The sequence below is a fragment of the Phascolarctos cinereus genome, unplaced genomic scaffold, assembly GCF_003287225.1.
Source record: "Phascolarctos cinereus isolate Bilbo 61053 unplaced genomic scaffold, phaCin_HiC Scaffold_4;HRSCAF=312, whole genome shotgun sequence".
Lineage (NCBI taxonomy): Eukaryota > Metazoa > Chordata > Mammalia > Diprotodontia > Phascolarctidae > Phascolarctos > Phascolarctos cinereus.
The window spans coordinates 697,999,692-698,027,493 of record NW_027555847.1 but is presented as its reverse complement, the minus strand read 5'-3'; the positions used below and the strand labels follow the sequence as shown (position 1 = coordinate 698,027,493).

Here is a 27,802-nt window from a genome sequence, read left to right as displayed (position 1 = left end):
AGGTTTGTTTCTGCCACAGCTCACCTTTCAATCTCACCTCTCCAGCTGGATGACCAGGAGACATCTTAAGCTCACTAAGTCCAAAACAGAACTCATTATCTTTCCCCCTAAAGCCTCCCTCCCTCTCACTAGCCCTATAACTACAGAGGGCAACACCATCCTCCCAAAGCCGAAGGCTCACAACCTAGAAGCCATTTTGGATTACTCATTATCCCTCACTTCCCATATCCAATCAGATGCCAAGGCTGGTCAATTCAGCCTCTGCCCCCTTCCTTCCTGTGACATGCCACCCCTCATCACTTCACACTTGGACTATTGCTATACTGGGTCTTCGAGCCTCAAGTCTCCCCACACTCCAATCTATCTACATTCAAAACACGGGTCTGATCACATGGCCCACCTCCTTAGGCAACTCCAGTGGTTCCCCATTGCCTTCAGGTTGTGGTTTTGGTTTGTCCTTCCTTCTGGAAGAGGACCATGACCTCACAAAGATGATGCCCTATTGCCTTCAGGAGCAAATACAAAATCCCCTTTTGGCATTCAAAGCCCTTCCTAACCTGGCCCCCTACTACCTACCTTTCCGGTCTTTTTACACCTTACTCCCCAAACATATTCTTTGATCCAGTGGACTGTTCCATGGACCAAACACTCCATCTCTTGGCCCTTGGCATTTTCTCTGGCTGTCCCCCATGCCTGGAATGCTGTCCCTTCTCTACTCCAACCACTGACCTTCCTGTAAGACCCAACTAAAATCCCACCTCCTACAGGAAGCCTTCCCCAGCCCCTCAAAATTCTAGTGCCTTCCCTCTGCTAGTTATTTCCTATTTGTCCTATATATAGTTTGCTTTGCACATATGTGTTTGCTTGTGGTCTCCCCATTAGATTGTACATTCCTTGAGGGGACTATCTTTTGCCTCTTCTGTGTTTAGCACTTATGGTTTCTGGCACATAGTAGGAGCTTAATAAATGTCTGTTGATTGAATGATTTGAAATGACTGTGATCATACAAACAGAGCTAGAAAGAACTTCAGAGTTCTAGTCCAACCTCCTGTTTTACAGATAGTGAAACTGAGGCCCAGAAAAGTTAACTGATGATCAAGTTCACATATAAGTGTCATAATAAGTGACAGAACTGAGAGGCAGCATGGTATAGTGGATAATGCACTAGACTTGGAGTCAGAAAGACCTGGGTTCAAATGCTACTTATTATATTATGATACTTATTAGCCTTGTGACCTTGAGCCTCTTAACCTCTGCCTCAGTTTTCCCATCTGTAAAATAAAAGGGTGGTACTTGATGGCATCTAACATCCCTTCCTGCTCTAAATCTATGACCTTGTGAACTAGGATTTGAATCTGAGTTCTCTAGTTCCAAATCTGGCACTCTTTTCACTGCTCACAAAAGGAAGGGTTTGGACTGGGAAACCTCTGAGGTCCCATCCTAAAGCGACGGTCCTCTGATTACTAGACCCCAAGTGGAGCCCTCAGAAACACCTTGTATCCCTGAGAAGCAACACCCCCAACAAGACAAGGCAGGTTATTATGGTTCCAGAGATTAGAAAATGGCCTAGAATTGCAGAGGAGCATCGAACTTCAGAAAAGCTGGAGATAGCATCTTTCCTTCAATGGGAGGAAGGCTCCCTCAGCCCTGGCTCCAACCTCTCAGATTCTCATCAAGTCTCTTCTTGTTGTTCAGTTCATTCAATCATGTCTGATTCCATGTGACCCCATGGACCTTATCCAGGCAGTTTTCTCGGCAAAGACACTGGAGTGGCTTGCCATTTCCTTCTCTAGCTCATTTTACAGGTAAGAAAACTGAGGCAAACAGGGTTAAGTGACTTGCCCAAGGTCACACATATAAGTTTCTGAGGCCACATTTGAACTCAGATCTTCCTGACCCTAGGCCTGGTGCTCTATGCACGGCACCATCTAGCTGCCCCAACATTTATTCTTCTTTGTGTTATACTCATTCCATACCCTTTTTATCCACTAGATTGCAATGTGCAGGGCCAGCTCCTTGCTCTTAATAAATGCTTAATAAAAGATCATCAAATTGAGCTGAAGACACACACAAAGGCAAGGTTACTAATTCCAATAATAGTCTCATTTCTGTAATTGTAGAAGATCTGGGAATAGCTTGGGGTGGGGAAAATGCATTTTAGAGACTGACTGACATCACAGAGGTTAGAGCTGGAAATTCACTTAAGAGAACAGCAAACTGAGGCCCAGAGAAGGGAGGGGATATGCCCAGGGTCACATGGGTAATTAGGATTTGAACCCAGGCCCTTGAGTCCAAATTCCATGCTCTTTCCCACCCCACCACCTAGGAAAGGATGAGGCAAATAAATCTTTCCTAGTAAGTACCAAAATATATAGCAGCTCTCTTTTTGTGGTGGCAGAGAACTGGAAACTGAGGGGATGCCCATCAACTGGAAATTGACTGAATAAGACATGGCAGAAGAATACAATGGAATACTATTGTGCGATAAGAAAAGACAAAAAGGGATGGTTTCAGAGAAGCCTGGGAAGACTTGCATGAACTGATGCAGAGTGAAGTGAGCAGAACCAGAACAATTCATACAATTACAACAAGAATGTAAAGACAAATGATTTTGAAAGACTTAAGAACTCTAAGCAATACAATGACCAACCCACCCAGGATTCCGGACATCTGATGATGTAACGTGCTACCCACCTCCTGACCAAGAGGTGAATGGACGCAGAATGCAGAGTCAGAGAAACATTTTTAGACATGGCCAATGCCGAAATTTCCTTTTCTTGACTATGAATATTTGTCATAATGGTTTTTGTTTTTCAGTTAGGGGAAGGGAGGTGGGAGAGAGAAAAATTGATGGTTGCTAATTGAAAAAAAAAGTTATTTTCCCCAAAATGCTCTCAGGAGCCCCATTTCCAACTGCAGTAAATCCCTCCACATGGCCCTTTTTCCAAATGATCTTCAGAGAATGAGTAGTAAAATAATATTAGCCTAAGGGGCTGGGGAGTGGGAAGGGAAGAAGATGCTACAGACCAAAGCTCCTACCACCAACCTGATGCAACAGCAGCTGCAGGAACTCTAGGGGGAGGGGCTCCCCCTGTAGGAGTTGTTCCCCCTCCACCATCCCCTCTGTCTCTAAGGTCTTCTCTCCAGGCCCCTGGCAGCAGCCAAATTGCATGTCGATCCCCATGCACAGTGCTGGGTGATGCCAGGAGGGTATCTCAGATGGCTGAATGCCCTCCCCAGTTCCATGCAGCAGCAGGTCCCAGGACTACATGCACTGAGCCCAGGGTGGCCCCAGCCCCTCAGTCACCTTTTTGAGAGGGAACTTGGTGCCCTCCAAAGCACCCTCATATCCAGTGCCAAGGGGATCCTTGCCGGGATACTCCCTCCCACTTCCTAGCCCCTGGCTTCCTTCTCCATCAACACTCCTTAGCCGGGGGTCCTGAGTCAGTGCCTCAACTGCCTAGCTGCCCAAGTACTCTGAGTGTGGAGAGAGCCCCCTGCCCCCCAGATCCAAGGGCCCATGTGCTCAGCAGCCATCCCCGTGCCCCGAGAGATGCACAGGCAGACAGAGGCCTAGGCGGGTGGGTGGGCAGGCAGGCAAGCAGGCAGGTAGAGCTGGCTTTTACCTTGGACTCCAGGAAGGGCTCACATCCCCCTGTTTGTTTTTTTCTGGAATTGGGGGAAGGGGAAGGAAAAGGGACATGAGAAGGGGCCCTAGAGAGCTTCAGAAGACCCTTCCCCAGCCCAAACACTCAGGGCCCAGGTGGGAGGAGAGGGCACCTTTCTTCCCACTGTCATTTCCAGGTCCTTTTCTGGATACTATGCCTTGGAATCTGCTCATCCCTTGAGGTTTGTTCAAAACAGATATATGACCTTCTGTAGATCCTGGTGGTCAAGATTCTTCCTCCTTCTCAAGAGTTTCCTCCCTAGCTCACTGTCTTCCTCTCTACTCCAACCTTGCCAGTATACTTGGAGACTCCAATATATTTGGTGCCATCCTCCTCCCTCAAATACCCAGGCCTCCCAACACCGATGACCTAATCTTTCCTCCACTGCCTGAGCTGCACACAAGGATAGACATCTTCCTCAACCTGTTACCAGCCCCAAGAGTTCTACCACTGATATTTCTCTGGCCTACCAAAATCTACTATTCTCCTACCTCTCCTTGTACCTCAATCATCCTCTTCTCATCGTCCTCTTTTTTTTTTTAAATCCACACCATGACCTCCAGTCCCACCATCATTTAGTGTTCTCCAAGGTCATCATCCCTTCACTTTTTTCTCAATCATGACCCTTCTGTTCTCCAGTTCAACTTAACCATCCTCTACTCTCAAATCCCCAGTGCCCCCTCTTTTCCTATTGCCGCTCATGCTTTGCAAAATTCCTTCCCTGCGCCACTCCCATCATCCACCTTCTCTGCTCCTATTCACTTGCTGCTGAACATTAGAGAAAGGCACACAGCTAAACTGGGGTGGGGGCCTATCAATTTGTATTATCTGGGCCCTCAGCTGAGCCCTCAGTACTGCAAGCCCCTAATGCTGCCTGCAATGCACCTTACCTCCGCCTCTTCCTCCTTTTCCATCCAGAATTTGGATTCCCACTCCTGTGAGCCTAGGCTCTGATGGGTGGCCATTTACCCTTTCTATCTGGGTCTCAGGCTCCCACCAGGTCATTCCCCACCTTCACTCAACACACTCCTCTCTGGCCACCACTCTACCTATTCCCCTTTAGAATGTAGATTCCCTGAGAATAGAGATTGGATTTCTTGCTTGTGTTTAGCAGTTTATTAGTGGAGCATCTAAAACATAGTAAGACTTTAACATTTTTTTTTAATTCATCCATTCATTTATTCAATGCCCCCCACCTTAGCTGCTCTAAACGTGTTCTTTTTCCCCTCAAGCCTACTGAGTCATTCTCCCTCCAATTCTTTTCAGCACCTGCCTCATATTTCACTGGGAAAATTAAAGGCATCCATCAGGAGATCCCTCTCCTTCCTCCTTCTACATCTCAAGTCCACTCAACATTACTTTTGATTCTCTTCTTTGCTTGAGTCTCAGAGGAAAACATGGTCCTTCTTGCCAAGGTCAATCACTCTACCCAGGACCGGGATCCCACTGCTCCCATCCCTTCTGGGAGCCTGCCCCTTCAATCCTCCTTCCTCTGTTTAATTTTTAATCTCTTTATCCACTTGTCCCTTCCTCGTCACCTCACATCCCTCTGATAGCATCTCTCATCATGTCCTCCTTCACACTAGTCCCTGATCATGCTGATGGTCTTTCTCTTTGTCAAGATCAACCTACTACATGTGCCCTTGAACCCATCCCTTACTATCTTCTCCAGCAGATTGGCCCCACAATCATCCCCACTCTCCTTAATCTTCAGTCTCTTTCTATCTACTGGCCCCTTCCCTGCTGCCTATAAACATACCCTTGCCTTCCTCATCCTTTAAAAAAAAATCCCCCAGCTAGACTCCATCTGTATTTGGTACCTCCATTCTCTCCTCACTCATTTCTAAACCCTCTGTGGTGTGGCTTTAGACCTCATCACTTAAGTGAAACTTCTCCCTAAAAGTACACTGATCTCTTAACTGTCAAATCTAATGGCCTTTTCGCCATCCTGATCTTTGACCTCTCTGCAGCCTGTGGCACCGTCAATCACCATCTAGCACCTCCTTTGTACCCGAAAGGTTCTCTGAGGGTTCATGAACCACTCTCCAGATTCTCCTAATCCTGACCACTCCTTTTCAGTCCTGTTTATTGAATCATCATCCAAATCTTGTTCCCTAACTGTGAGTGTTCCCCAAGACTCAGTCCTGGGTGTTGCCTTCTTTTCTTGATGACCTTATCAGCACCCATGGGTTCAATGACCACCTCTATGCAGATGACTCTCAGATGTATATGTCCAGCCTTCATCTCTCTCCTGAGCTACAGTCCCACATCACCAAGTGCCTGTTAGCTCCAGCTGTATGTCCCACAGGCATTCCTAAAACGTCTAAAACCAAACTCATCTTTCCTCACCAAACCCATCTGACCCATGAAATTCCTGTTTCTGTGGAGGGCACTTCCATCCTTTTGGTTACCTAGATTCACAACCTCAAAGGACCTGTCAACTCCTCACAAGTCTAATCAGTCAGTTATGCAGTCATCAGTTCTAACTCTACTACATCTGTCCCCTTCTCTTCACTCACACAGCCACCTAGCTTAGGCCCTTATTGTCTTCTGTTTGGACCATTGCAATAACCTCCTAACTGATCTATCTCTCTGCCTCAAGGCTCTGTTGCCAAAGTGATTTCTCTAAAGGCCAGGTCTAACCATGTCACCCTCCCACACTCAATAAACTCCAGAGGGTCCCTATTACTTCGATGATAAAATATGATAAAACCCCCTCATTTGGCATTTAAAGTTCTGCACACCCCAGCCCTTTCCTCCCCTTTCAGGCTTCTTACATATTACTCCTCCCCAAATTCTCTAGCCTATCTGCTATTCTTCATGCTGTATTTCCCACCTCTATCTCTTTTTTTATTTAATTTTTAAATTTTTAAAAAATTTAATAGTATTTTATTTTTTCCAATTATATGTAAAGACAATTTTCAACCCTCATTTTCGGAAAGATTTTGAGTTCCCAATTTTTCTCCCTCCCCTCTCCCCAGGGTGGCATGGGATCTGATATACCACCTCCATCTTTTTGCCTAGGCTGTTCCCCTTGCATAGAGTACTCCTCACCTTCACCTCTGGTTTCCCTCAAGACTCAGTTTAAATGCTACTTTCTGCAGAAGTTTGCCTGGTTTCCCCAGCTGCTGATGCCTTCCTCTCTACGGTTACCTTGTATTTCTTCTTATGGATCTTGTCCATGCCTATTTATACACATGTTGGCTCCCCCATGCACCTCGAGGCAGGGAATCCTTTGCTTTTGTTCCCATGTCCCCAGCACTTAAGACAGGGCCAGGCACTTAACATCTGTTGACTGATTGGGATGACAGAGAGAAAGCCTCCAAGTCCTCCCAGAGAGGACCCCTACCCAAACTTGACTCCAGTTCTTCCTCGATCACATTCTGGCAGTGTGACCCTGAGCAAGTCACCTCTCAGTGCCCTGGGCAACTCTCTACCAGTTACAGAGAAGGTGCCAACCTGCACTGAGAGTGGAAATCCCTCACGAGGAGCTCCTCAAGCTGATGAAATAAAATAAATATTTTGTATTGATATATTTATTAGTACAATACAGTAAACATGTAATGAGCTCCCACTCTGGGCCAGGTGCTGTGCTAAGCCCTGGGGATACAAATAAGAAAAGGAAAGACAGTCCCTGCCCTCAAGGATCTTAAAATCTAATGGGGGAAGACAATACAGGAAAGGAAGCTGGCAGGGAGGGAAGACATGATTAAGGAGTAGAATCTACAGAGTGAGACTGATGAGAAAGAGAGAATTCACTGGGCTTCTGGGCTGTCTTTGGGAGGAGGCTTTAGGAAGAGTATAATGGGAATAAATTGTACCCTCCCTCCCCCAGTAAAATGGAAGCTCCTTGAGGGCAGAGGCTGTCTTATTTTATTTTTGCCTTTGTACACCCAGTGCCTAGTAGGGTGCCTTACACATAGTAGGTGTTTAATAAGTTTTTGTTGAATGAATGAATAGGCCTCCAAGAGAGCCTGTGCAGGCCTTCAGGCAGGGGCTACTGCTTCCCTGTCCTGCATTGAGGGGCCCCAAGGAGATCCTTCCTTGGGAAAAGAAAATAATGGCTATCGTTTATATTGGTTTGCAAAGCATTTTATATATGTTGTTTCACTCAGTCCTCCCAACAACCATGTAAGGTAGGTGTTATTTTATCCCCATTTTACAGATGAGGAAACTGAGTCAAACAGAAGTTAAGTGACTTTCCCAGGGTCACACATGCTAGTAAGTATCTGGGGCAGGATTCAAACTCAGGTCCTCCTGACTCCAGGTCTAGCTCTCTGAACACTGTATGTATCACCTAGCTGCCTAGATTTCCTCCTATTCTATAGTATATGGTGAAGTCTAAAATTCTACCATCTGAGGTTCATTCTTTTGGTTTCTAAAGACTTTTTGTCAAGAGCCCCACCCAGTCTTCAGCTAATGCCTTCTAGGGAGCATTAATTGAGAGTAAGGCCACCCAAGAATGGAATATGGGCTGGCAGCCAAGAAAGAATGAAGGAAGAAGAAGAAGAAGGGGCAGGTGGGATGGGATTAAATCCCTTCATTCACGATAAGGCCCAGGCTGGTCACTATTGGCTTCACCTATCAAGAAGTGCCATTGGGTATTATGTAGGACAGAGTAGGATTTGTGGCACCATAGATTTAGAGTGAAAAGGGTCCCTGAGTCCAACCTTCTCACTTTACGTATGAGGAAACTGGGGAGAGAAAGCTTCAATGACTTAAACACAGCTAAAAAGGTAGGATTTGAACCCAGGTCTTTCTGACTCCCAACACTGTACCCACTACACCACACTGCTTTGCATTCCTACATCCTCCCCCAAGGTTTGATGGGGCTTCTACATGTCATCTCATCAATAGTGAGGAACAAATACTTTCTCCTCATTTCACAGTGAAGGTCCACGTGGTATACTCATGTGAGACAGATGCTCCCATGGCCAAAGAGGACCCCTGCCCAAAGATAACAAATGAAGCCAGAGGCCTTCTCCTTCAGGACTCCCAGGCCCTTATGAAGGCAGGAGGGAGGGAGGGAGACAGAGAGAGAGAGAAAGAGAGACAGACAGAGACAGAGAGAGACAGAGACAGAGAAAAGACAGAGAGAAAGAAACAGAGACAGTGAGACAGAGACAGAAAGAGAGACACAGAGAAACAGAGACAGAGAGAGACAAAGAGACAGACAGAGAGAGAGATAGAGACAGAGAGAGAAGAGAAGAGAAGAGAAGAGAAGAGAAGAGAAGAGAAGAGAAGAGAAGAGAAGAGAAGAGAAGAGAAGAGAAGAGAAGAGAAGAGAAGAGAAGAGAAGAGAAGAGAAGAGAAGAGAAGACAGGGGAAGGACACTCACGTGAGCAGGTTTCCAGGGGCAGACAAAGAACGTTCTTCCCGCCGGCTGCCCTCGAAAGGGTTCCCAAAAGATCGTTTACGGATCATGGTCTTCACAAGGATCTGGAGAGCAAGAGAAAAGCGTGTTAATGACCATTCAGGCACTGAGGGCAGCCAGGCTGCACCTTCTCCTTCCACCCTCCATCCCCTGGCTCCCCACCATGTCAGCAGTCATTCTAACTCCCAGGGATTCAACCTGATCAGACCCTGTGAGGCAGGAGACCCTGCTCCTGTCTGGGAGGGACCTAACCAGGGACCTAGCAGAAGGCACTCAGTTACCAAGACCCACCAGCCCTTCTTGGAAAATGCCCCTCATTTCCAGCACAGTGTTTTGCAAATAGTAGGTGCTTAATGAATGCTTGTTGATTGAACTCTTCCTTTACAGGGATTACTACTGCTTCTCCTCCTGGACCTGGCTCTTATCCCTCTTATCTTGACTGTTCCATAACAACAGCCTTGTAATTCAGTCTCCCAATTCTATTCTGTCTTTGTGCTATGAGAGGCAGTGTGCATAGTAGATAGAGAGTCCTGAACTTGTAGAAGAAGACCTGGGTTCAAGTCTCAACTCAGACCCTTACTAGCTGTGTGACTCTGGGCCAGAAATGGCCTCTCTGGGTCCCAGTTTCTTCATCCATAATATGAGAAGTCTGGATTCAATGACCTCTAAGGTTCCTTCCAGCTCTAAATCTATGGTTCTAAACCATCTTTCACAAGCCAGCAAACTGTGTCAAGGATCCATGATTTCATCAATGGGGGGGCACCTTCACTAATGCAGATTGCAACCCTCTTACCCCTAAGGAGTTAGTTGCCACAAGTTACTATGGCAAAAAAATTACACAACTCATATAGACCTGAAATCTACCTCTTACTGGTACCTCCTCCTCATCCCACTAAGAAGAATATATCTGAATTTTCAAGTTGAAAGTCTTCTACCTGAGTTTCCTCAAAACTAAGCATCCTCAGTTCTTCTAAATGGGATCTATCATTTCATTTCAGGATCCCTTCTCATTCTGGTCCTCTTTCCTGGGCTGTCCTCCAGTGTGTAAATGTCTGTCTCAAAAAGCAGTGTGCTAATGAACTAGAATATTCTAGAGGGAGCCTGCCCAGCTCTGAGTCCAGCAGGACCTCCTTTCTTCTGGATTCCAGACTTACATCAAAGCACCCAATGACTGACTATCAGCTTTTTGAGCTGCTGTACCACACTCAATTTACATTGAACTTATGGTCCCTTATGAACTACCAGGCATCCTCTGTCCAGTACTGGTGCTGGTTGTTCGGCCCTACGTGCAGGACTTTCTTCTCATTCAATGTGAACTTGCTAGTTTTGACTGACAGGTCTAGCACATCAAAATCTTTTTGAATCTGGAATCTGTCCTCTCAAATACAGCTTTCCCTCCCAGCTCTGTGTTGCAATCTACACATATGACTTTTTTTTAATGTAAATTTTTAAAATTTCAAATTTAACATTTTTTAAAAATTAAGAAAATTAAATTTTAAAATTAACAACCTTAGACATCTTTGCATTCCCTTGGTGCCTTCTGTTTATTGGGAACTCATTGAATGTTTGTTTTATGGATTAATCCTCTCTAGGTAGCCTAGGAGTCATAGACAAATTCAAGCCAGCCAAGACAGTGTTACTTGTCCTGCAGGAGGCCCTTCCCAGGCCTCCAGCTACTAATTTCTTCCCCTCTTTTATTTTCCACCCATTCTGCACATATCTGGTACATGCCTATAGACTTTTTTCTCACCCATTAGAATATGAACTCCTGAAGAGCAGAGACTGTGTTTTTTACTTTCTTTGTATGCTCAGAGCTGAGCATAGAGCCTGACACACAGTAAGCCAGTCATTAAATGTCAGTTGACTGAATGCTTGCACATTGGAGGAAGACAGACGGAGGAGGCATATGGTCTCAGGACCAAGGACAGGGAACTGTCCAAATTGAGAGAGCTGAGGAGCAAAGGCTCAGCCCATTACATAGAGACCTGTAGGGGAGAGAATTTAAGACTTCTCTTGGAATTTCTACAAAGGGCAGGGCAGACTCAGCTCTCAGGAATCTTAGAATCTCAGAGCTGGAAGGGATCTTGGGGGTCACGTACCCCCAACTAATACTTGAACAGGAGTCTTCTCTGCAGCACTCCCAAGTGGTTTCCTAGCCTCTGGGCAAAGACCCCACCTCTGCCTCAGACAGTCACTAGCCATTCTGTCCTGGGCAAGTCATTTCATTTCCCTTCGCCTTCATTTCCCTGACTATAAAATAAGCAAGTGCTAGAATCCTGTGAGCTTCCAGTGAGGGGAAAACTGATATTACATACCAATTTAAGGTTTGTGAAGCAATTTACATAACATATCTCACGTGATCCTCAGAACAACCCTGAGAGTTTGATGTTATTCTTATCCCCATTTTACAGTTGAGGAAACTGAGGCAGATAAAGGTTAAATGACTTGAGCCCAGAGTCACACAGCCAGTAAGTGTCTGAGGAAGAATTCAAACTCAGGTCTTCCTGACTTTAAGACCACTGCTCTAACCACTGTGCTTCCTCGTTCCCACTCTCCCCTGGGGCGGTCCACTGCATGTTTTTGGTTTTGTCTTTTAACTAAACTGCTAGAAAAATTTTCCAGACATCAAACCTAAATGTGCATCTGTATAACCTTCCTCATTTGTTCCCAGTTCTACTCTCTGGGGTCAAGAAGGAAAATTTCTTCTTCTTCTTCTTCCAAGTGACCTGAAGACTGAGGTCGTATTCCCCACTTCTCCAGGCTAAATATCCCCAGTTCCTTCAAGTGATTTTCTTGTAGCACAGTCTGTCTCTGTCCCCTCCTCCCTGAGCTATCCTGTGGCATGTCCAGCTGGGCTGATGCCTTCTGGATGACCATAAACATGTCCAAGAACCTTTGAGCACTACTTAACTGCCCAGGAGATGGGGAGCAGACCCCTTCAAAGACTATCCCCCCTAGCCCCAGGGCAGTTCAGAGCCACAGGATTCTCTTGATTGGGACCAAAAGACTCCAAAGCCGATGCCTCCCTTTCCCCAGGCTGGGGTTATGCCCACAGCCACAAATTGAAGAACCTCGAGGGATGGCCCAGAGTGAGCAGGCCCACACCACCAGGTGCAGGAGACAACGCCCAGGGGAGACGGAGAAGAGTGAAGAGATGGTTAGGTTTGGAGTTGTGATTGACATGCAGAGACCCTATAGGAAGAGAGAAGGATGTTCATGAATTCCAGGCCCAGGAGATTTCCAGGCTGGGGGGAGAATGAGAGAGATACAGAGTGAGTGTGTGAGGAGGCAAGGGGGGGTCCGGCAGGTGCAGAGCTGAGCAAGTAAAAGTCTAGGATTCAGCCTCCTTCTGACAAAGGAGGTTACTCCAAGCTACACATGGCAAACCTTAGGAAGTCTACAGTGACCCCATCGAGGCTGACCCTAATGCCCTCAGACACCTCAGTCAGATTTTCTCATCTAGTCTGACGAGCCATCCTTATTACCTCACTGGGGACCCCACAAGTGAAGGTCAGGGATCTGATGGACAGATTGGCACGTTTCTGGCAACCCCACAGGAGGAAGCTGGGACAGAACCTGCTTATCCATATGGTGCTTTCTCCAACTAGTTGGGGAGCGAGCTCCTGTCCCTGGTGCTGGTTCACCATCCTGAGAAGGCAGGGCAGGAGGGCTGGGGGTCCCAACCTCCTCCAGACCCCCCTTCTGGGATAAGCCTCAGCTCCAGAGCATAGGGCCATAAAGCAGCCTGATAGCAACCTCCAGACTCAGGAGACTGAGAGCTGTGTCTGCTAGGGCCAAGAGGGACATTTGTCCAGGCTTTTTCTAGAGAGAGGCAGTATGGTAGCTAAGGTGCTCACAGTGCTCCCTTGGAGCCAGGGAGATCTGGGCTCAAGTCCCTCTGATATATCCTGGCTGTGTGACCCTGAGCAAGTCATTTAACCAGGCAAGTCTCTAAGTTACAGAAAAGATGCCAGCCTGCACTGGTGAAAGGAGTTTCCTCATTTGAGAGTTCCTTATATCAATGAAATGGCAGATTCAGTCCCTATCTGCAAGTGAAAGCCTTAGGCTCTCTCTCAGAGAGTGAAAACCTATTTGGGGTCTTTAGCAAGCTTTATATTAGCCCACTCATTCCAATGAAGGCTATTTTGAGATTCCACCATGCCAGCCCCTCCCTCTAAGCGGTTTGGGCTCTCTCAAAATCTCTACAATTCAACAATCCGTCTTCTTCCCTCTACCCCATCTCCAATTACTCTAGGTATGAAATTCAGGGTTTCCCGAAGTTAGCATCCCTGTTTCCAGTCTTATAGAATGGAAGTTGGCGCTCCAAGACAAAAGGTGGTCCTGTTAGGTCTTCACTGGCCGGGAAGCTAAGCCCTCCTGCTCCCTGCTCCCGGATGCCTCTCGCAGGCAATCCCTCCTGCCTTCCTCTCTCTGCCTCTGTCTCTGCACTCAGTGGGCTCTGCCCGCCTTACCACGGTCGCCAGGCTGGGGATGTGTTTGACGGAGTTCTCCACCTCCTCTTCCGTCACCTCCACCAAGGTACAGTTCTCATCCTCTGTCGGCAGCGGCTCCGCCCCGTGCCTCGTGACCCAGGGATGCAGCTTCAATGAATAACAGGAGGGGTGAGGGGCGGGGCGCACCTCCAGGAGGACGGAAAGCAACAGTGACCTGCCAGCTGGACAGGAGCATGCAGGGAGAAGGCCAGAGAGGGGAGAGCCTCCCAGGCAGACATGCAGGCGGGTGGGCCAGCCAGGCAGATGGATGGTGGCAGGAAGCAGGAGGCGGAGAGAGAATCAGAAGGAAATATGGAAGGGAGGGGAGAGAGGACCATAATATCACACACACCTTGGGCTTATCTCCAGATCCATTTGGAAAAAACAACTTTAAATCTTGTTAAGGCTTACAACACATGAAAATTATTACTGCTCCAATCCTGCTTCCAGCCTGTAATTCTTAAGCCTTCCCCCCCCCTTCTATTAGTCAGGATCCAGGACATCTTGGGGAAGTCACTGGCCTTCTCTGAGCCTCAGTTTCCTCATTTGTACAATAAGAACGCTAGATTCTGAGGTCCCTTTAAACTCTACATTTATGAGCTAATGATGATCCCATGAATGGTCTCCCCATTTCACAGAAGGACACAAACAAGGCTCAGAGAAGACAGTAACGGGGCCCAAGGGGCTAGCTGGCAGCAAAGCTGGAAAGAGAGACTCCAGGAGTCCTGAACCTCCCTGTCCAGACTGCCTTTCCACAACAAACCACATTTCAGTTTCATTCCACCCCCTTCAAACACAATTCAGGATCCCAAAGTGGCTTCCACATGCTGGCTAGGGATAAGGTCCTTTCCCTGCCCAGATTTCCTGGCCAGGCGGCTCGAGGCTACCCAGACAAAAGCCCCTGCTCCTCTCTACGCCACAGGGCTGTGTTTGGGAGCTCTGGCAGGGACGGGTGAAGCTGCTGTGAAGACACATCCCAGAGCATCCTGGGAAGCTCCCCCATTGTACAGGAGAGAGAGAAAACGAGGCCTCGGCCGGTGAAGGGCCCAGGTCAGCTCATCGCCTCAGAACAGAGCCACGGATGCTCTACCTTCCCGTCCTCGGGAAGGTGGGCGGGATGGACCCAACTGAGCACCAGGGGACAGGGCAGCAAACTGCCAGGCCTGGGATGGGGACACACACGTGGCCGTTAGGTGGGACAAGGAAGGGCCATCGACAACCTCATGGTGGCTCAGGATGGTCCAAAGGTGGCACGATGTGGCAGGATAAGAGGGGACACAGGTCAACTCCAGCAACTGATGACAGCATGGAGCCAAGCCTGGGGCAGAGGAAGCAGAGGCTCGTGCCCCAGGGGAGGTCAGCCAAATAGGTCGAAACACACAGGACAGAGACTAAGCCGCACAATGTGCCTGCGGCCCTGGCACGCCCCCTCCCCGGCAGCCCCCGTGTCTGTCCCAGCCAGTGGTACCTTGATCTCTGGGACAACGATCCTGGACTCGGGATTCTTATCCAACATTCGCACAATCAGGTCCTTCAGATCGTCGGCAATATCGGGCCTGGGATGGAGAAGACGGTCAACCAAGCCATCAACCAGCATTTATTAAGCACCTACTGTGTGCTCGGCATTGTGCTAGGCTAGAGATATCAGTACCCTGACAGAAATGGTCCCTGCCCTCAAGAAGCTTACATTCCAATGGGGAGAGAAGCACACGTGTAAATATACACAGTATACAAAGAGACTAAATATGAGGTGGGTGGTGGGGAGGGCATCAGCACTTGGGAGACCCCGAAAGGCTTTAAATAGAAGGCGGAACCTGAACTGCATCTTAAAGGGAGGGGCTCTGTCAGTCCAGGTGAGCATGGGGGATAGCCCATGGAAAGGCTTGGAGATGAGAAATGGCGGCACTAAGGGCCGGAACTAGAATGGTGAATAAAGAAAAGGGGATAAATGTCAGTTACGTTGCTGAGGTTTTGGGGGGTACTTACTGGTCTGGGAACTCCAGGGCCTGGCTTTTGATCTTACTATGCAAAGACAAGATCCGTTCATCCATAAATGGGCACTAGAGAAAAGAGTCAATGAAGGAAGAATCAGTTGGCCACAGTGATGTGCTGAAGTCAACTCATGGACTCTGGAGAGACAACTGTTAAATTTTCAGTGTGAGCACCTGCCCCTTGGAAATTAACTCCAGAGAGCTGGTGGTCAAATTTTCAGTGTGAGCACCTGCACCTTGGAAAGTGGCTCCAGAGAGCCAGTTGTTAAATTTTCAGTGTGATCATTTGTACCTTGGAAATTGGCAAATCATGGATTGATTTACTGTCATATTAATTGTCTAGACTCAAGAAAGTGATGGAAAAAAATGCTAATAACACAGATTAAATTTAAAAATGTGTTATGCGTACATTTTCCCTCCCAGAGAGCTGGTTGTTAAACATTTACCAGCACACCCTTGGCTGGCTCCCATCCATTTCTCTGGGAATATTCATGAAAAGACCCTTCTATGTCAAAGAGACCATCCTTTCGCCACTGAGCGAGGATTATTCCTTGTGTCATAGATGGGGAAACTGAGGTAGGTTCAGGGCAGGGGAGAAAACAGCTGCCCCCAAATCTTGGGAGAAACTGAAGACGTCAGTGGCTAACGGCTACATATCACTGCTGGTCCCACTGTGACTTTGCCATATGACTTTTGAGTGCCCTGTTTTCCCCATTTCACCAAAAGAAGGCCCTTCTCCTCTTCTCCTCTCCCCCAACCACATGAAAAGTAGATGACATTGACTCTCATGGTGCCTAGGAGTTGTCTTAGCCCAGACCGATCATTTCAACTCTATGGGGAGCTCTTCTCTTCACTGATGCACTCATCCTAGAGCTGTCTGGGGCACAGAGATTCAATACTTCGTCCAGGGTCACACAGCCAGTATGTGTCAGAGGCAGGATTTGAACCCAGTTTGAGGCCACCTCTCCAGCCCTTATACCAGGCTGTCCCTCATGCTCATTATTAATGATAACTGACTCATTCAACAGACATTCACTGAGCACCTGTTCTGCATAGGGCCTGGTGCTAGATGCCATGGGGCCACAAGGATGAATAAGCAGAGTCCCCTGGCCTCCCAGAGAACAGGACCTTGTGGTGATAGCCATAGACATTGATTTGAAAACTGCCAGTTTTGGGACAGCTAGGTGGCGCAGTGGATAGATTACTGGCCCTGGAGTCAGGAGGACCCGAGTTCAAATCCAGCTTCAGACACATAACACTCACTAGCTGTGTGACTCTCAAATGCCTCACGCACACGCACACACACACACACACACACACACACACACACACACACAATGCCAGTTTGTACAGGGCTTTCTATCTGGTGACTACGTTAAAAAGCTCTTCCCAGCCCTCTCCCTGCCAAGGGTCCCATCCAGAGAGTACCACTATCCCCAAACTACCATCCTTCCTCAGAAATCAGCGGCCCTCACAGGGCCAGAGACTCACACTTCCCTGGACAGGGGGTCAAGGACACAAATGGAAAAAGGCAGCCTTCTGCATCCTTGGATCTAGATAGAGAAATCTGAAAATGGCAACCCACGCCCAGCATACCAAGAATAATGGTAATAACAATAAGGTTGATGAGGATGTTACTAGCTAAAATTTACAGCCTTATGGCTGGCAAAATGCTTCACAAATATTATCTCATGTTGTCCTCACAACAGTCCCGGGAGGCAGCCCATTTTACAGATGAGGACACTGAGTCGGCCAGGTTAGTTGACTGGCCCAGAACTACATAGCTTGTAAGTTACATAAGCATGTGGACTCATCAGGTCTTCCTGACCCAAGGTACAGCACTAGGCACTGTGGCACCCCCTAGAAGCCGATAAGGAAGTCAATACCATTTTTATCCAGTTGGGTCACAGACTCAACTTGATGAATAAATGCTAAATTTTGAGTCAGAAAACCTGGGTTCAAACTCTGGCTCTTCCACTTACTACCTTGTGGCCCTTGGCAAGGTCACATCATGTCCCTGGGCCTCAGTTTCCCCATCTGTAAAATGAGGGGGTTGAACCCAGTGGCTTCTGAGGTCCCAGCTCTGTGATGCTTGGTGACTAGAGGGGCACTGCCCCTCTCCCTCCCATGACAGATTAGGTAAGAGGTGGGGGAAGAACATTACCAGCAAGTTACCTGGCCGAAAACAAAGCAGTAGAGTGTCACTCCCATGGCCCACACATCCAGAGCCTGAAAAGAGAAGAAGATACCCCAGCAGGAGGGGTGGGGATAATGAAAACAGCAGCAGAAACATCTGGCATTTTTTTTTAAAAAAGGTGATCAGGGTTAAGTGACTTGCCAAGGTCACACAGCTAGTAAGTGTCTAAGGTCAGATTTGAACTCAAGAAGATGAGGCTTCCTGACTCCAGGCTCAGCGCTCTATGCGCCATAGTACCCCCTGGCTGCACCAACATCTGACATTCTTAAAAGACTTTAAAGTTTGCAAAGGATTTTATAATAGAAATAGTTTCCTTTTATCCTCGAAACAATGGGGAGGGATACTGTAGGTATTAATATCCCCCTTTTACAGATGAAGAAACAGGCTCAGAGGTGACTTGACTTGGCCAAGGTCACACAGCAAGCAAGTGTCAAAGGAAGGATTTGAACCCAGGTCTTCCTGCCTCCAAGCCCAAATTCTGTCCACCACCCTGAATCTCCGGGGTCTGACAGGTGACTTTTAGCCTTATCTTGTCTAGAAGCAAGCTTTCATGCTGTTTCCCAGCCGTCTGTGCCCCATGCCACCTCCACTGTAGCCACCGTCCTCATCTGGCCCTGCAATACCCCCCAGCCTTGGACTCTGCTCTTGAGTCACCCAGCTCTCCGTGGCACCTCCCAGCCACCTTCACACCAAGATGCCACCTGGCTCTCCCCTTTTCTAGCTCCCCCCCTTTTATATGTTGTCTTGCCCTACTAGAATATAAGCTCCTCAAGGGCAGGGATCATCTTGCTTGGTTGTCTCCCTGGCACTGAGCATACAGTAAGTGCTTAATCAATGCCTTTTCCGTCTAAACTTTTTACAATGGATCCCCAATGGACCAGGACAAAGGGAACTTCCACCCCCACCCACCCGCCCATCCTACCTTCCCAGAGAAGATCTTCCGGGTCTCAGACAGCGTTTCTGGCGCCATGAAGGCGGGTGTGCCCACGGTGTTGGTGAGGAGGGCGTCGGTGCCCTTGAATTCATTGCTCACCCCAAAGTCCGCAATCTTGATGTGTCCATCCTCTCCAACCAGGAGATTGGAAGGCTTGATGTCTCGGTGGATGATCTTCTGGTAGTGCACTGGGGGCAGGGGGGGCTCAGGTCAGACCCCGGATAACACCAAAAAAGGCTCACACACTCCCAGAACTGACTGGCAACCCTAGAGCACCAGTGGTACTGGCCCCATTCTACAGATAAGGAAAACTGGGAAATCAAGGGGAGTTCCAAGCCAGCTAATGGTAGCCTGGGCTCAGACCTAGGTCTCCTGAGACCAACACACGTGCTTTTTCCACCTTCTAGAAAGGGAAAAATGTGTCAGGGAAGACTCCAAACTCCCTCAGGATTTGGAAGCCTGTGCCTTGCAGACAGCTCAGGCTCTCTGCTTTCCTCCCGTTCCCCTCCACTGCCCCAACTCCAACCCTGCTCTCAAGGGAGGGGGAGACCATCTCTGAGGGAGCCTCCTTCCACCTTCAAAATAAGCAGGAGTCATTGTTCCCGCTAGAGACCGAAGGCCCATTGTGGGGAGCAAAACTTCACAAATTATTCTTTGGTGCCAAAACTGAGTATTAGTTTAAGTCATGTCTTATGATAATTGCTTTCACTGGCATCCAGATAAGAGAGGCAAGACCTGGAAAATCCAAGCATGTTCCCATGAGACCACTAGGTGGTACACTGGGCCTGAGTCAAGAAGACCTGAGTTCAAATACAACCTTAAGACACTTGCTAGCTGTGTGACCCTGTCCAAGTCATTTAATATCTGCCTGCCTCAGTTTCCTCAAAGGTAAAATGGGGATAAAAATAGCACCTCTTTCCCTCCCGTAGGTGTTGTGAGGATCAAATGATGTACCTGTGAAGTAGTGCCTAGCACACAGTAGGTGCTTATTAATAAATGCTCCTTTCCTTCCTTCCTTCTATTTGCAAAAGGCCATGATTCAAGTAATAGTTTGTTAATTAAATACCAAGAGTTGTGGCTTCCTGGTTTGAAAAGTAAACAAAGGATAATCCATATTATATCTAATTGCTCTTCCCTAAAGACTGGCCACCTTTCTATCCTTCGAACTTTAAGCCAACTATGATGACCTCAGTGTTATTTGGGAGATATCCTGACTTTTATTCATCCAAGATTTGTCTTTGATTTCTGACCGTAATGGGCAGCTAGGTGGTTCGGTGGATAGAGCGCTTGGTCTTGAGTCAGGAAGACCTGAGTTCAAATCTGGCCTCAGACACTTACGAGGTGGGTAACCCTGGGCAAGTCACTTAACCTTGTTTGCCTCAGTTTCCTCATCTGTATAATGAGCTGGAGAAGGAAATGGCAAACCTGTCCAGTATCTTTGCCAAGAAAACCCCCAAAGGGGTCACAAATAGTCGGACATGACGGGACAACAAAATCTGACTGTCATTGTAATCTGTAATTGTAAAATGATCTGACAGTCATTGCAGAATCTAAGGCAGTTTGTGACTATATCTTAGCGAATGTACTCCTCCCCTCCCCCCACAGGGAAATTCAGGAAATCGAAAAGTGCCTCCACCCCCCTGAATACTCTACTGTCCTCCCAGACTTATTCAAAACTGGCTTACAGTATTCAATGCCTTTGATCAGATCTTGGAAGTAGAATCGGGCCTGGTCCTCACTCAGTGGCTTAACTGTTGGCACTTCCATTACAGGCCTGAGCGTTCATCAGGAAAAAAAAGAAATCTAATTAGGTCAATGTAATGGTTCCCTTCCCTCAGCCTCTGGGCTCACAGCCCTCAGCTTGGCCCCTTGGGAAAGATGGTGGAGCTCTTGGCCTGGAATACTCACCCCTGATTGACCAGTTCAAACACTGTAAGGAAAGAGAGGTGACAAATTAGGAGCTGGTCATTCTACAATCCAGTCTTGTCCTCCCCTCCCCTTGCCAACTCCTCCCCTCCCATGGCCAAGTAGAGTTCGCTTTATTCACCAGAATTTTCCCAAAAAACATCCTCTAAGTTTATATACCAGTAGGGGATGGGAAAGCAAAAGGGAGGGAGTTGAATTCCTCAGAAACAGAGTTCAAATGCCTGCAGCCTCCCAGTACCCTCAGCATTCTCAGAAAAGGAAACAAATATTAAAACCCATGTTTCCATAGCACTTGAAGGTTCAGCAAACCAACAGCCCTTGTAAGTCGGTAGTGCAAGTGTTATCTGCCCCATTCTACAGATGAAGAAACTGAGGGCCCAGACATAAAGGAATTTGTCCATAACTAAGTCCTCATCTGTAAAATGAGCTGGCAAACAAGTTGTGCTTTATGGCTGCACTATGAAAAATGGCTTCAGAAAAACCTGGAAAGACTTATATGAACTGATGCAGAGTGAAGTGAGCAGAACCAGGAGAACACTGAACACAGAAGCAGCGACATTGTATGATGGACAGCTGTGAATGTCTTAGCTATTCTCAGCAATACAATGATCCAAGACAGTTCTGCTATCTACTTCCGAAGAACTGATGGTATATGAATGCCACATTGAACACAGTGACAGCAACATTGTACAATGGACAGCTGTGAATGGTTACTGTCTCAGAGGAGGGAGGTAAGGGAGGAAGAGAAAATATGGAACTCAAAAAAAAATTTTTTTAATGAATGTTAAAAATCATCTTTACAGGTAACTGGAGGAAATTTTTTAAAACAGTATTTTTAAAATGAGCAGGAGAAGGAAATGGCAAACTACTCCAGTATCTCTGCCAAGAAAATCCCAGAAAGGGGTCACAAAGAGTCAGACATAAGTAAAACGACTCGGTAACAATAGCAAAAATGCTCATCACATTGCTAGCCTCAGGAGGATTCAAACCCAGGTCTCTTGACTCCACCCAAGTCTGACAACCCTCTTCCCCACAGCGGGCTGCGTTTGTATGCCACAATACAGCGTACACTGTCCAAGCCTTAAATTCAAAGCTGATGTGTGGCAGGCCAATACAAGTTAGGACAAAGCAGCCGTGGCTACAATTGAGGGCACGGCATTGATGTGTTTTGGAAAAGACTTCAGAGAAGAAGGCAAGAGGAGAATTCAACCAGCTGTCTAAGCCCCTGGCAGATCACAGATCACGGAGGCCGGATCTGGCCCACATTTCTCTCGGTTATTTTAGTCTTTATGGCTGAGGGCTGGTTCATAAAACCCACTATGATCCAGCTCCCTCCCAGCTACTAAGTATCTAGGGCCTCACTCCACCCGAATACCGAATACCAGAAACCAGCCAGGAGCCAGTGGGTTGATCTGTTTGTATAAAACCAGCCCATTTCTGTCCCAAATTGCTCAATAATTCTAGAGGCTTCAGACGGGGAGAAAAGGGGCCCAGAGAGGCTATGGTGATCAAGCCTGTGGGGCCCCCAAAAGCTGAGACAGCCAATGGGGGAATGTAGAAAGAACGAGTTTGGAATCAGGAACCTGGGTTCACAATCTGGTGCAGCTGGGTAGCTAAGTGGATAGAGCACCAGGCTTGGAGTCTGGAATATTCACCTTCCTGAGTTCAAATCCAGCCTCAGACACTTCCTAGCTGTGTGACCCTGGGCAAGTCACTTAACCCTGTTTGCCTCAGTTTCCTCATCTGCAAAATGGGCTGGAGAAGGAAATGGCAAACCAGTCCAGTATCCTTACAAAGAAAATCCCATGTGGGGTCACAAAGAGTCTGACATGATTGAAACAGCTAAACAACCCAATAAGGCTCATTCTCTCTGGGGCCTCAGACACAGTCAGAGTATCAGTATCTTCCTCTCTAAAACCAGAGCAGATGATCTCTGGGGCCCTTTCCAGCTCTAACCCCCTATCAGACACAGCCTTCTTTTCTGTTAACTGGTAATATACACAAGCAGAAAGTGACGTGTATTATGTAACTCAGTTACGTTATCATTAGGCAGCTTGAGTCGACTCTTGGGAGCAAAGAGGAAGCGTACACCACATGGCCTAGTGGATAGGGCACTAGACTTATAGCCAAGAAAGCCTGGGTTCAAATCTCTCCTCCTACACTTAACTAGCTATGATACCCTCATTTTTGTTTTCTTCATCAGTAAAATCAGTACAGCTAGGTCCCGATTAGGGTGAATAATGAATCCCCTGAAGTGGTCACATGTACTTGAATTCAAATTATTCACAGTTATAATTATGTAAGATATGGCCATGTATTCCCGGCGGAGGAAAATGTGATGCGAATTTGAATAATGCAGCCACTTCAGGGGACTCGTTCTTTGCACTAATCAGGATCTAGCTATAGAACAGATTTCTTTCGCAGGATTTTTTTGGTTAGCAATAACTCATATTTGTAGGTTTGTAATTCTCTTTAGGATTTATGACTATAATTCAACATTTTTATCAATGAGCTGCATTAAGAGACAGATGGTGTGCTCTTTGCAAATCAGGAGATGACAGGAAGCGGGGTAGAATAGCTAACACACTGAAATGATAGAATTAGGATAAAAAAAATCTTGAAAGGCAAGGATGATGAACCAAATACAGTAAAAGGTGAGGGAACAAATGTGAAATCCTATACTCGGGCTGCCAAAATTTTAAAAAAATCAACTTCACAAATGCAAGATGGGGGGGGGAAATGTGACTGGGCCATAGTTCCTGTGTTTGTTAAGTGACTGATGTGAAAAAGAGCCAAGGGTCATAGTGGACTGGAAGCACCATGCTTCAATAACCTATCACGGCAGCAAAGAAGCCAATGGGATCTCAGGCTGCATGACTAGGGGTCAAAGGTCTAGAACAAGAGAGGTGACCGGCTGTTGCCCTCTGCCCTAGACAGAATACATCTCGAGTAATGTAATCAGCTCTGGGCACATTTTAGGAATTATACTGAGATGAATGAATAGTGTACAGAGAAGGACAAGAAGACTGGAACCAGTGTTGGGCAAAGTTGAAGCACCTGAAATTATTTAGTCTGGGCAAAAGAAGGCTGGGGGAGGGGTGGGGAGGCGGGCAGGGGGAGAACAGTCCTCAAGTTTGAAGGGCTGTAACATGTAAGAGTGGACTGGACTTGGCCCCAGGGGGGAAGAACCAGGATCGCAGGCTACAATTGCAGAAAGGTTCATTTATGCTCAATATTATGATAAAATAGCTAGCATTTATGTAATGTGTTAAAGTTTGCAAACGCTTTATATGTGTTATTTCATCTGAGTCTTACAACAACCTTATGAGGTAGGTACCATTATCATTACCATTTAATAGATGAGGAAAGTGAGGCCAAAGTGTGCCCAGGGTCACACATAGTACATATCTAAGGAAAGATTCAAACTCGGGTCTTGCTAATTCTATCACCCTATCCACCGGGTCCCTTAGCTGCCTCTAAGAAAAAACTTCTAAATAGTGAGAACTGTCCAGAAGAGGAATGGGCAGCTTCAGGGTCTGGTGAGTTCCCCACCCCTAGAGGTCTCCAAGCCAAGGCTGGACAGTCAGGCATGTTGTACAAGGGAGATTTGGGCACTTCCCCCATCTTCGGCTAGGGGATATCTGAGGTCCCTTCCAGGCCTGGGATGCTGGAATTTCCAAAGAGGACTTTTCCAAGATGCTTTGAGGGCAGACTCTTCCGACTTCATAGCCATCCTCCCAAGGACAACATGCTCCTCTGCACACCCTAGTTCTAGGTAACTTTCTCATAAAATTCTCAGATGCTTTGAGTCCCATCTGGCATTCTGTGCCGTGAGTTTTCCATGCCCCCCATGAGTGTGGATTATCCACAGTGTGGAAAGCACAGGTTGCTGCCTTCTTCTTCCTCCCACCCCCTTCCCTCCATTCCCAGGATGCCGAGTCCTCCCTGCCCACTGCTATGTGGCATAGACTCAAGAAAAACAGGTTCATTTGCATATTAGCCCAAACCAAACATAGTCACAAAGAGGGCCTTGTGACCAAAAAAAGTGATACAGCCCAGAATACAGCCCCAATTCCAACAGAAGAAATTCTTCCTGGTTTTTATTATTATTACTATTATTATTATTATCTGGGACTTTTGTCTGTCAAGAAAAACAGCTAGATTTTGGGGTCAAGAAGACTTGAGTTCAAATCCAGCCTGAGCCACTTACTAGTCTGTATGACCCTGGGCAAGTCATTTAACCAACATCTGCCTCAGTTTCCTCATCTGTAAAATGGAGATAATAATATCACCTACTATCCAGGGTGGTTGTGAGAATTAGATGAGATAATATTCATAAAGCACTTAGCCCAATGCCTTCTAATCAGCACCAACAGGAGAGACTGTTACAGTAGTGACTGCTAATCTCTCTTATCCCTCTTCGGGCTGGAATTTCCTTGAGGACAAGGCCTTTCATTTCCTGCGTCAAAGGACCACGAATGGGGCACTAGAAGAGACCTCGGAGGCCATGTAGTCTAACCTTCCCCACTACTTCCCATAGGCAGCTAAGTGGACATGGAGTCGGGAAGACCTGAGTTCAAATCCAGCCTTAGACACTGGTGTCAGTAGAGAGGGAGAGAAGGAAAGGGAGATGGAGAGGGAGAGGGAGGGAAAGAGAAAGAGACAGAGACAGAGACAGAGACAGAGAGGGCGAGAGAGAGAGAGAGAGAGAGAGAGAGAGAGAGAGAGAGAGAAGGGGGAATTCCCTATACCAAAGAAATCACGGGTCCAAGTCCTACTGACCTATCCTCTGCCCCTGAACCGAGCTCTTTTCACTGTACTAAGCTGCCCACCCGCAGTCAGGAAGACCTAGATTCGAATCCTGCCCCAGACACTCATTCTAGCTGTATGACTATGAACAAGTCACTTAGCTGACTGCTCCATGTCTGAGTTTGTTCATCTGTAAAACGGGGATAATAATAGCCCCTACTTCACACCAGGTTGTTGTAAGGTTCAAAGTTGACAATGCCTAGCCACCCTCCAAGTGCTATAGAATATAAGCTATTATCACAAGTGAAAGGGCATCTCAGCGAGTAGAGAAGGAAGGGCCACTGGGGCTTTGGGGGCAGCAAAAAGATAAACTGGCTTTCTTACCCATGTACAGATGGTCCTCATTTGGGTCATCCAGGACCTGTCAAGAAAGACACAAACACGGGAGAGGTTAGGAGAGAAGAGAGTGGAAAGGATGGGAAGGCATAAGGTCAATATCCTCCCACTCTGTGCTTTAGTGGCAGGCCTGCTACACCCTCCATTCTCTCCTCTCCCAAACGAAGACAAAGACGTGGAGAGAAGGACCAGGGCTTGGGAACTAAAATATCACTTCCCGTGGTACAGTGTGGCCAGACTTCTGGAACAACTGCATAAATCCTCACAAGTTGTGTCTTTCCTCTCCCCATACATCTTCCTCACCTGTGCTTGTGAAGATTCTCAAGACTGTGCAGTGGTATGGAGTGGACATTACTATTTGGAGTTAGTATGATCTGGGTTCAAATCCTTCCACTAACATATGCTGCCTGTGCAATCTCCAAGCAAGTCCCCTAATGCCTCTGTGCCCCAGGAACCTCCCTAGGACTTACCTGCTAAACCTTAGATGCAGGAAGGGGAGTTTCCAACACTGATGAAGTCTGCAATTTCAGCTTCAAGAAGAAGCTAAGCAGGGCCCCACCTCCTGCACCCACCAATTCTCAGGTGAAAGGTCAGCAAGGCACTGCCCCAGTGAAAACAATTTTTGAGGTCTTTTCCATGGGATCATCAGATAATAGATTTAGGCCTGGAAAGGACCGCAGACATCTTCTCGTTTTAAAAAACTGAGGCCTAGAAAGGTCAAGGGACTTGACAAGGTCACACAGCTAGAAAAATGTCTAAGGCTAGATTTGAACTCAGGTCTTCCTGACTCCAGGCCCAGCACTATCCACTTTGCCACCCAGCTGCCCCACACTTATCATAAGAGCAGGCAAATTCCCATCTGCATGATTAATTAATAGGCCTATCCAAAGTGTTTTGGCTCCCCTCCCTCCACCTCTTTTGCAGAGGTGGGGGACTATAGATATGAAATAGTGCATATAATGTCTGACCTTTTTTGATACGTTAATTTTCCACATGGGCTGCTTAATCTCAAAGCTGTGCTGCCCTCACCCTTCTCTTCCCACCTCCCTGCCATCTCACCTCCACCAGCTTCACCACATTGGGATGGTCCAGCTTTTTGAGAATAGCGATCTCTTGGTAGACCTGTTCAATGGGGCCCTTGGGTTGAATGCAGCCTTCCGAGGCGGGCTTGGTGCCACGGGGTGGGGGCCGGCCTGGTAGGGAAGAATGAACACATCGCACTGTGAAGACCTGTGAGGTTGGAGGAAGAGTCAGCCACACCAGAAGAAGTCCAGCAATGGGAATCTGTGATACTGGGGCCTCTCCACCGCTCAGGCACCTTCCCTAACTTCTTGCTTGGGATCTCAGTGGAGATCGAGCTCATGATCTGGGAATTCTAGGTACAACCTGGTTCCAACAAACCTTTGGAGCCTAATTTCCCATTATTCCCACCTACACACCACACAGTCCAACCCAACTGGACTATTTACCACCCATGGTCTGCAGCCTCTCCTGTCTCTGTGCCTTTCTCAAGCTATCCTTTATATGTGGAATGCCCCTCAACCCCATCTTGGCCTGCTGATACCCCATCCAGGCCCAACATAAATGCCTCTTCTTTCTGAAGCACCGGATGACCTGGGCCAGGCTAGGCCACTGGTCCAAATCTAAGAAAATGAAATTTAGTTAGGATAAATGGAAGGACTTATAATTGGTTAAAAAACAATCACCTAGGAGCAGCTAGGTGGCACAGGGTATAGAGCACTGGCCCTGGATTCAGTTCAGATCCAACCTTGGACACAAGACACTTAACTAGCTGTGTGACCCTGGGCAAGTCACTTAACCCCATTGCCTGGCCTAAAAAAAAAAATCACCTAAATGAGAACAAGAGGGAAGGACGGGACAGGGGGAGATAGACATTTGTCTGAAAAATGCCTGGAGATTTTAGTGAGCTGCAAGTTCAACATGGCGGCCGAGAAAGCTAAGGTGATCTTGGGCTACATGAGACCAGCAGATTGTCTGTCTACTCTGTATTACTCAGCTATTTACACATTGCAACATTCAATGGACAAACAAGATGATCATACACAGAACTTGT

The 27,802-nt window shown here is 47.2% G+C and overlaps 1 protein-coding gene across 1 annotated transcript in view; it reads right to left on the bottom strand.

Moving 5' to 3' along the window:
* CAMKK2 (calcium/calmodulin dependent protein kinase kinase 2) overlaps positions 1–27,802 on the bottom strand; it is a 64,108-nt gene that overhangs the window by 3,756 nt on the left and 32,550 nt on the right. Inside the window, 11 exon segments of the mRNA XM_078154288.1 lie at positions 3,627–3,669; positions 9,007–9,107; positions 13,515–13,643; positions 15,004–15,091; positions 15,522–15,595; positions 17,702–17,755; positions 18,646–18,845; positions 20,343–20,431; positions 20,566–20,587; positions 25,717–25,753; positions 26,788–26,921. Coding sequence (XP_078010414.1) covers positions 3,627–3,669; positions 9,007–9,107; positions 13,515–13,643; positions 15,004–15,091; positions 15,522–15,595; positions 17,702–17,755; positions 18,646–18,845; positions 20,343–20,431; positions 20,566–20,587; positions 25,717–25,753; positions 26,788–26,921 — 971 coding nt within the window.